The sequence below is a fragment of the Solanum dulcamara genome, chromosome 11 (assembly GCF_947179165.1).
Source record: "Solanum dulcamara chromosome 11, daSolDulc1.2, whole genome shotgun sequence".
NCBI classification, from domain to species: domain Eukaryota; kingdom Viridiplantae; phylum Streptophyta; class Magnoliopsida; order Solanales; family Solanaceae; genus Solanum; species Solanum dulcamara.
In genome coordinates this window covers 57410663-57421778 of record NC_077247.1, presented here as the reverse complement: position 1 = coordinate 57421778, position 11116 = coordinate 57410663, and the positions used below count along the sequence as shown (strand labels likewise).

At 32.0% G+C, this 11116-nt stretch overlaps 1 protein-coding gene across 1 annotated transcript; it reads left to right on the top strand.

The window, feature by feature from the left end:
* The first annotated feature begins 219 nt into the window (after positions 1 to 219).
* Positions 220 to 2880, top strand: LOC129873530 (uncharacterized acetyltransferase At3g50280-like). Its single transcript, XM_055948644.1, has 3 exons — positions 220 to 666; positions 1258 to 1815; positions 2398 to 2880. The coding sequence occupies exons 1-3, from the start codon at positions 222 to 224 to the stop codon at positions 2754 to 2756; spliced, it is 1362 nt and encodes a 453-aa protein (XP_055804619.1). The 5' UTR covers positions 220 to 221; the 3' UTR covers positions 2757 to 2880.
* Positions 2881 to 11116: the final 8236 nt, after the last annotated feature.

Genomic DNA, 11116 nt, shown 5'->3' with positions numbered 1-11116 from the left:
GTAAGGGGGCTACATTTATTGATGAAACTAAATAAGTGGAAGGACAATTTCAACACATTTTCCATGTGGGTGGGTGCCACATGAAAAAAGACATCCAGTTCCTAACATTTAGGTCTTTTTCACTTTCTTGGAGGAATATATATCGATATAGCCATGTGAGCCATAACCCACTTATATAAATCAGTTTTCCCCCATTTAGCTTCTGCAACAAATGTTTAAGGATGACAAAACTTCTAGTAGTATCAACATGTGTTATTAGGTCCAGAAAATCCATAGAGAAAAATAACTTTTCTACCAAAAAAATCCAGTTAACTCCATGGGATCTCCAACTCCTCACAGTGGATCCCATTCAAAAAGGATTACTTTTTCGTAAACCAAATCCTCAGCAACATAGAGAGTTGGCAAAATTATCATCAGATTTCATTAATCGTCTAAAAACTTCACTTTCTGATACTCTGAATTATTTTCCTCTCCTCGCGGGCAAACTTGCTGTTAATAAAAACAGTGATAACACCTTATCTTTCTTTATTGATTGCAGCAATGAAGGAGCTGAATTCACTTATGCCACTGCACCTAATTTGATTGTGGCTGATATCATGGAACAAACTTACGTGCCAAAGATTGTCAAATCTTTCTTTCCGCTCAATGGAGTTCACAACTATGAAGGTGTTGTTAATCCCGTGAACCATTGCATCTAAAATTAAGCTTGAAGAGAGCACATTTTTTTATTTATTTTGTATATGATATTATTTTTCCTTTTAGTCGGTCCAAGAAATAATACATATTTCTATATTTAACACTAATGATTTAACTATAATTTTTTCATTCTACCTTTACTAATATGATTTATAGTGATATAATCATTTAGTGAATATTTATTTTAGATCATAAATTTTAAAAATCTTCATTTTATTCTTAAAGTTTGCGTCCAGACAAATATTACCACATGAATTCGGGAGATGGTAAATATTAACTTAATTTTATGACATTTCATCAACACTTCCTTTCACGCTGGGCATGCATTCCTTTTCGTGAGCTAAATATGTACTGCTATAGAATTTTTGTTTTGCTTTTTCTAGCTAGATCGCTCTAAAATTTGAACTCAAAGACTTTTGTGCATTTGTTCAAATATATAGGAGTAATAAATTTCTAGTATATATGATTCATCTCTTCTGAAAATTTATCTTTTTAGAGATAACATATTTTTGTTAATGTATTTATGTAAGGTATATTATTAAATTTATTAAGTTTTAACAGGTGTTTCTAAACCTTTGTTGGCCGTGCAAGTAACTGAGCTAGAGGACGGATTCTTCATTGGCTGCACTATCAATCATTGTGTGGGCGATGGGACTTCATTTTGGCATTTCTTCAATTCTTGGTCCAAAATAGCGCGTAATCTTATAGTTGATAAACCGCCGATTCTGGACCGTTGGTTTCCTGAATTTGTTGCTAGTCCAATTCATGTACCTTTATCTAAGGAACATGTCCATGATGAATTCGATTTACCTTTGTTAGAGGAAAGAGTTTTCCACTTTACCAAGCAGAACATAGCTCAGCTCAAAGCCAAAGCCAATTATGAATTTGGAAACAGCCAAAATATTTGTATCTCTTCTTTACAAGCCGTTTTGGCTCATCTGTGGCAATCTGTTATCCGTTGCCGTTGTCGTACGAACGCTGACGAAAAAATTAGTTTCAAATTACTAATAGGTGCAAGGTCAAGGCTTCAGCCTCCTTTACCCGAAGGCTATTTCGGAAATGCTGTGCATTTTGTGAACGTCACAACCACCGCTAGGGAGTTGTTGGAGCATGATTCGGGTATAAGTCAAAAGTGTTTATTTTTTAAAAATACGTATTTATCTTAAAATATTTAGGAATTTTTTTTAGTACTTTTGGGTAGTAATATAATCTGATTTTCAAAAGGTAAAATGGTATTTTCTCTATCCCAATTTATTTGACACATTTTTTTTAGTTCATTCCAAAAAATGTCACGTTACTATAATTAGAAAAAAAAATTAATTTTAAAATTTATTTTTACTATTAATGAAATAATTTATAGACATAAATTTTTGTAAAGGCAAAGAGTGTCATATCAATTGAAATGAATGGAGTAATGTTTTTCCAAAAGTACTTTTAGAACCTTGGTGAAACACAAAATGTTGTTCTAATATTGGACAAAAGTACTTTTCAAACTGCTTAATTAAATATAAATTGCTCTATTTCAATATTATCTTTTTAAAAAACACCTTCTGACATTAAAAAAAATGAATTTGAAATTTTGGCTAGACAAATTAAATTTTAATTAAGATATGCATTAACTTATGATTGAAATATATTTTTAAAAACTCAAAATATTAAATGCATAGAAATTAAATTTTGAATCCACTTCTTTTAATTTAGGTTGGGCTGCTTTGCAAATGAATAAGGTGGTATCCACGCAAACACATGAAGAGGTCATGAAATTTTATGAAAGTTGGGTGAAAAATCCAAAGGTAGTGAAAAAGAGTGAGGTGGTGGCTAATAGCTTGATTGCTAGCAGCTCGCCGCGCTTCGATGTGTACGGCAATGACTTTGGATGGGGGGGACCCGTTGCTGTGAGAAGTGGCGCTGGCAACAAACATGATGGGAAAATGACAATATTTTGTGGCGCAGAACAAGGAAGTATCGACATAGAAGCTTGTTTAACTCCTGAAACTTTGCATGCCATGGGACAAGATACTGAGTTCATGGGAGCTGTTAGTAACGTTGAGATGGTTTAAGTAATTCTATTTATGAATATCATATGGTTAAATTTGAACTTCGTACGAGGATCAGTTAATTATATTTACATATGGAGATGGTTTAAGTGATTATAAAAATCACTACCTACTACTCTAAACTCAATTCCATTGTCCATTTTTTCTTCTATTTATTTATTTTGTGATTGTTATAAAGATGGAGTAATGTATCTATTTTTCTTTACCCTTAGTTAGAATTTCGACGTTGATCTGTGAACAATAATATTTTGATGAGAATTGAAATTAAATTGTATTTAAATGAATAGGTTAAAATATAGATAAAGTCAACTTGTTAAATTTTTCGAATCTCTTTTACAACATAAAACAGTATCTAACATACATTTTATGGTAGAATTATGAATTTTTTTATTTATGTACATTGATAATACTAATTGCTAGTGCCATTTTACATATATTGCCATTTTACATAAAATGTATCTAACATACATTTTATGGTAGAATTATGAATTTTTTTATTTATGTACATTGATAATACTAATTGCTAGTGCCATTTTACATATATTGCATCAGGTACCATATTTTTTATGATATTAATTTATAGTACTTATATAGATATAGATTCATATATATTATTGCATTGATGGTATATAAAATCTAAACTCTAAGAAATTTATTAAATTATTGGGTAAAGACAGTTTATTTTAGAAAATTGTTTCGTAATTCTTAGCCAATCTTAGAAGATTTTTTGGCTATGGGCTCCTTAAAATACTTTAGGATTGGCCAGTTTAACGTGTCATTTTATTTAAGTGACACATCTAATTAATCAATGAATAATACAAATAAAAACATTTGAGAAGTGACGAGTCGTTGTTGTGAAGCTTTCTCAAGGACTACTGACATATCTAATTAATCAATGAATAATACAAATAAAAACATTTGAGAAGTGACGAGTCGTTGTTAGTGAAGCTTTCTCAAGGACCACTCAATTGAGGATAAACCATACATATACGTACAGTAAAAAACAAACAAGATACGTAAATAATTAAGCAAAGAAATGCTCTCTGTCTTCTTTCAGAAACAGGAACAATGACTAGTTGTTTTTAAAAAAATTTAAATCAAGAATAAACCTGCGTTCGTGTATGCTAATTACATTCGTCGAGGAGAGCTAGAGGCAAATTAACAGAATAGAAAAAAATACAACAACAATCCAACCCAGTGAAATCCCACACGTGGGGTTTGGGAAGGATAAAGTGTACGCAGACCTGACTCTTACCAAGGTAGGACGGCTGTTTCCGAAAGACCCTCGGCTCAGTAAAATCATAAGAGAAGTCAGATAAGGATAATAAATTCAAAGCTAAGCAAATAACAAAAGCAACTCAGATAAAATAGAGCAATCAAAATACAGAAATTAATAGATTATAACAGAAATCAGACCGTAAGGAATTATCGTGCGCTAATACGCGTACTAAAAAGGCTAATTGATTAAATAATATTCCATATTTTTGATTTATTTAATGGAGTAAAATACTCCCTTCATTCCCTTTTAATTGTCATGTTACGCTTTTTGAGAGTCAATTTAACTAACTTTCAAAGCTAAATTATTAATTCAATATTTGAAAATAAAAATTCAGATATTCAAAAACTATATGAAAATACTATAAATTGTAATTTTTTTCATATCAATGTGATGAAAATAAACATATTAAAATGTTAGTAAAAGTACCTTAAAAAGGACACTGTGACAAGTAAAAATGAATGGAGGGAGTAATATAATGGAGTGGTAATTGGTTTGGTAATCTAGCTAATTAATTGGCACGCAATTAGAAGTTATCCACTAATTTGAAAGTTTTCACATGCATGAATGGTTGCAGTTCCTCTCAAAACTGTTGCTTCTTAATTTGAAATACAAGCAGAAGGTTTACAAAATGAAATAGTGTACGAGGATCTGCAAGATACGTGCTTTGATCAACTTTAATTTTCCTATTCATGAGGGCAACTTTTTAATATCTTGTCATACCATATTAATCTTTCTTGTTTTGAATATTCATGAGTTTTTTAGGTGATGTATTCCTAAAATTGACGTAGAGTAGGATACATATGTATTTCATGTAATAATAGAATCTAGATGTGGACTAGGAGTTTCGATCAAGTAAAGAAAGAAAGAAGAAAAAAGAGGAGGCAAGGTTCACAATCACTCACGCCAACCAATATTTTAAAACTTGCACGACTTGAAATTAGTGATGGAAGAGGCTAATAAGTAGCTTGATTCTGCTTATTAGTTGCAAAAGTATTCTCCTATTAGTACTACTTTCTTTGTTCACTTTTATTTTTTTGGCATACCTCTTAAAAAATAATAGATGAAATATAAATTTTCTTCCTTTTTATTTATATATCATCCTTATTAAAAATAGATGTTACTTAATATTTGTTATTTTACAAAATCAATACATAAATAACATTATTTTTCCTGTTTTGTCCTGAAGAGTTATTAGTCATGACTCATGAAAGTATGAATTTGACTAACATAGAAAACTAAATGATTAATTTATGTTCATTGACCAATTTTATTCATTAAAATAAGAGAAAATACATAATTACCCCCCTAAAGTAATACCTATTTTTTTAAGAAGACACTCGAACTTTGCGCGTTTTATTTAGAATTGATTTATTATCTCATTATGAGCCTACGTGGCATGTAGAGTGTATTTCACTCTCCAATGGCGAATGAGCTGAGCCCAAAAATAAATAAATATTTATTTCATCATTTATTTAATTAAAAATACTATTGTCTTTTCTTTCTTTTTCATTATCTTCTTCGCCCAATATTAAAAACCTATTATGAAATACAACAAAACAAGGAAGCAAGAGTAAAAGATAAGAAAGGAGAACAAAGGAGAAATTTTACTATGTATATGTAGTATATATCAATCATCTTTACATTGAAGAAGGCTATTTATAGCCATATGTAAATGGAAGAAAACAAAACATTTATGGGTAAGTTGCCCACTAAAAAAAGATAGAGGATCATCCACTAATGCAAAGTGGACAACCATTAATTTGGTTGATAACACTCCCCCTTGGGTGTCCACGTAAAATGTATCTCATTAAAATTTTTACAAGAAACAATATACATAGTTATTCTAAACATCCATAGATGTTGTGCCTCGTTAAAACCTTATTAGGAAAAACCCAGTGGAAAAAAACCTAATGAAGGAAAAAGAGTACACACATCTGATAATACGCATTGAATGCTGCCTCATTAAAAACCTTACGAGGAAAATTCGGTGGAATAAAACCTTGGCTAAGGAAAAAGAGTACAGCGCGTATTTTGCTCCCCCTGATGAAAACATCACTTAACATCTCGAAGACGACGCATTCCAATTTTGTATCTCATTTTCTCAAAGGTTGAAGTTGGCAATGCCTTGGTAAACATATCTGCTAAATTGTCACTTGAACGAATTTGTTGGACATCTATTTCACCCTTCTTTTGAAGATCATGAGTGAAAAAGAATTTTGGTGAAATATGTTTTGTTCTGTCTCCTTTGATGTATCCTCCCTTCAGTTGAGCTATACATGCAGCATTGTCTTCATACAATATTGTTGGAGCGTCTTTTGTCAAAGAAAGGCCACATGTTTCTTGAATGTGTTGAGTTATTGATCTTAACCAAACACATTCTCGACTTGCTTCATGAATGGCTATTATCTCTGCATGATTTGAAAAAGTGGCAACCATAGTTTGCTTTGTTGAACGCCATGATATAGCTGTACCACCACATGTAAATAAATAGTCTGTCTGCGATCGACCCTTATGGGATCAGATAAATATCCTGTATCTGCATAACCAATCAATTGTGACGGGGATTCATTCGAGTAAAACAATCACATATCAATGGTCCCTCGAAGGTATCTAAATATATGCTTAATTCCATTCCAGTGTCTTCGCGTTGGGGAAGAACTAAATCTTGCTAACAAGTTTACTGCGAAGGCTATATCTGGTCTAGAATTGTTGGCAAGATACATTAATGCACCAATTGCACTAAGGTATGGTATTTTAGCACCAACAAGCTCTTCATATTTTCATGAGGTCGAAATGGATCTTTATTAATATCAAGAGATCTCACAACCATTGGGGTACTAAGTGGGTGTGCTTTATCGATGTAAAATCTTCTTAAAATATTTTATGTATATGTTGATTGATGGACAAATATCTCATTTGCAAAATATTCAATTTGTAGACCAAGACAAAATTTTGTCTTTCCGAGGTCTTTCATTTCGAACTCCTTTTTAAGATATTTTACTGCCTTTGAAAGTTCTTCAGGAGTTCCGATAATATTCAAATCATCAACATACACTGCTATTATAACAAATTCAGATCCAGACCTTTTCATAAAGACACAAGGGCAAATTGGATCATTTTTCTATCCCTCTTTTAGCAAGTATTCGCTAAGACGATTGTACCACATTCGCCCTAATTGTTTCAGCCCATATAAAGATTTTTAAAGTTTTATTGAACAAGTTTCCCGGGAATCTTTATATATTTCAGGCATTTTAAATCCTTCAGGAATTTTCATAAAGATATCGTTATCCAGAGAACCATATAAATAGGCTGTAACGACATCCATCAGATGCATGCCAAGTTTTTCATAAACTGCCAGATTTATAAGATACCTGAAAGTGATTGCATCCACCACAGGAGAATATATTTCCATATAATCAATGCCAGGTCTTTGCGAAAATCCTTGTGCCACAAGTCGTGCTTTATATCTTACAACTTCATTTTTCTCATTTCTTTTTCGCACAAAGACCCATTTGTACCCCACTGGTTTTCTACCTTCAGGTGTTCGGACTATCAGTCCGAAAACTTTGCGTTTTTCAAGCGAAGCTAATTCAACTTGAATTGCATCTTTCCATTTTGGCCAATCATTCCTCTGTCTACATTCATCGACAGATTTTGGTTCAAGATCCTCATTTTATTGCATTATTTCCATAGCAACATTATAAGCAAAACTGTTGTCGACAATTACATTATTTCGGTTCCATATATTTCCTGATGAGACATAATTTATTGAAATTTCTTTATCATTTTCAGGCGCCTTAACCTCTTCCAAGGTTTTATCAATTGTTATGTCTCCTCGCTCATCTTGAGCAGGTTCTTTCATATCATGACCATCTTGATTATTTGCTCTTTTTCTTTTTTGAGGATTTTTATCTTTGGAACCGATTGGTCTACCACGTTTTAAATGTGGTTTAGACTCATTTGCATTATTTAATTGTTCTATTGGGACAGCAACTCGAAGTGGAGCATTAGCAGCTGGGATATGAGATTTAGTAACTCTTGATAGGTCAGTGAATGCATCTGGCAGTTGATTTGCAATATTTTGCAAATGAATTATCTTTTGAACTTCCAGTTCACATTTATTTGTACGAGGATCTAAATGAGATAATGATAATGCATTCCAATCTATTTCCCTTTTGAGCTGCTTATTTTCTCCCCCTAATGTTGGGTATACTGATTCATCAAAATGACAATCAGCAAATCTTGCAGTAAATAAATCTCCAGTCATAGGTTCCAAATATTTTATGATAGAAGGAGATTCATACCCAACATATATCTCAATCTTCTTTGGGGTCCCATCTTTGTGCGTTGTGGTGGAGCAATTGGAACATATACCGCACATCCAAATATTCTAAGATGGGAAATGTTTGGCTCCTGACCAAAAGCCAATTGTAATGGGGAGACTTTGTGATAACTTGTGGGTCTGATCCGGACAAGACTTGCTGCATGCAAAATAGCATGACCTCATAATGAAATGGGAAGTTTTGTTCTCATAAGCATTGGTCTAGCAATTAATTGGAGACGTTTAATTAATGATTCCGCTAGACCATTTTGAGTATGAACATGAGCAACAGGATGCTCAACTGTTATCCCAGTGGACAAACAATAATCATTAAATGCCTGAGATGTAAACTCACCAGCATTATCAAGACGAATTGCCTTTATTGCATAATCTGGAAATTGTGCTCTTAACTTAATTATTTGAGCAAATAATCTCGCAAATGCCATATTACGAGTTGATAATAAGCACACATGTGACCATCTTGTAGATGCATCTATTAAAACCATATAATATTTGAATGGTCCACATGATGGGTGAATGGGTCCATATATATCACCCTGTATTCGTTCCAGAAATGTTGGGGATTCAATGCCCACTTTGATTACTGATGGTCTAGTAATCAATTTGCCTTGAGAACATGCAGCACAAGTGAATTCTTTAAACTGAAGAATCTTTTGGTTCTTCAAAGAGTGTCCATGTGAACTCTCAATTATTTTGCGCATCATATTAGAACCGGGATGGCCCAACCGGTCAGGCCAAATAATAAAATCATTTGAGTTAGTAAACTTCTGGTTTACTATGGCATGTGTTTCAACCATGCTAATACTTGTGAAGTATAAGCCGGATGAAAGAGCGGGTAACTTTTCAAGAATAAACCTTTTGCCCGACGTCATTGTAGTAATATAAAGATATTCATTCTTTTCATCACTTGTAGTCTCAATATGATAACCATTTTGACGAATATCTTTGAAACTTAATAAATTTCTTTGAGACTTACTACAATATAATGCTTCATTAATTGTTAAATTTGTTCCCCCAACAAGTACAACTTTAGCTTTTTGGTATCCTTCAATTAATTTTGTACTACCAGATATTGTATTAATATTAGCTTCTTTCATAATCAAATAAGAGAAATATTTCTTATCTCTTAAAATAGTGTGTGTTGTGGCACTATCAATAAGACACATATCATCATAATTGATTTTGGATCCAACTGATGACTGGAAAATTTCCATATTCTTCATAAATGAAAAGAGATACATTATAAGAGTGTGAAAAACTAACAACATAAAAATTTTAAGATATTGAACTGCTTTAAGAAACAAAAAACATAAAAACAGTAACTATAATATCATGAATGTGTGTGAAAAATATTCTTTACTCACATGTATTTTTGACAATATTGTATATATAAAGTATTAGCTAAAAAACATCATTAGTACTAATATGACCTTAATTGAATATAATTATAACATATGCGATAACATATATCTATGCAGATGGCTATGTGCCAGTATCAAATGATGTGAAGATCATATATACACAGTATACACTAATTTTATAACTTAATGGCTAATTTAACATATTTTAACATCTTTGATCATGTATTATTATATGTGTTAATAAAGCTCATCAGATACTGACTGCAGATCGTAAATAAATTACTATGTTAACACGCTTGAAATTCGGTTCATATTTCTTTATATAACTCAATACACTAAAACTTTTAATAAATAAACTCAATTGACAATTTATTTTTGTAACAAGTGTCATAGTGAGAAGTGTTAATCTAGGTTTTTGAATGGTACAAATATACAACTAAAAACAATATCAAGTAATATTGTTCAACACCAGAAATCAAGTAATAACATCACTGGAACGCCAGTATCCTTCAACACCATATTTGTTTTTAATGACACACATCCACAATGACTCCACCTCACGTTAAACCTATATTACCAGAAATCAGTAAATTATAGTCCTTTGTGCTTTTGTGCTGTGTCTCCTCTTATATTATTTTTAGCCCCAAAATAAATTTGCATCTTAGTATGATTGCGATGATATCTTGACCAATATCATTCCCAAGTGGAAAGTGTCTTACATTGAAACTATTGCTCTTTTGTATATTGCCCGCGTAATGCATATTTCTTCCTAATTATTTGCTGGGAAATATGCTTCAGCAAATCTCTATAAAGAAAGTAAATACTTTCAAACAATGATTGATTTTATTGCTTACTTTTCCAAAACTTTCACATAAAAATGACAAATAAGTAACAAAAATAAATAACAGACCATACTACATAATATAGAGCTTTCAACTTTTACACATTAGTACAAACTATATGTCTCTTTGTAAAAGTTACTAATTATAAGATATATTCCCCGCCAGATGATAAATTCCTTAATCAATACTCATAAAGTCTTCAGCATCCAAATGAGTAATATTTGGAAGATCTGCGAAATCATCATCTTTATAAGCCATATTTGCCTCAATATTTTCATGTTTATTTGAGGGGGTTGCTTCATCATCATTATTTCAAAAACTCAAGTTTGCCTCCACATTATTATCTCTCATTTTGAGAGAGGCTTGATAAAGTTTCACAAAATGTTCGGGCGTACGACATTCACGTGCCCAATGACCCTTCATACCACACCGGTGACAAAAATTGGATTTACCTTTGGAAGAATTATTTTGAGGACCTTTATTGTTCTCATGTTTATTTCCAACATGATGACGATAATTGATTCGTCCTCTACCACGTC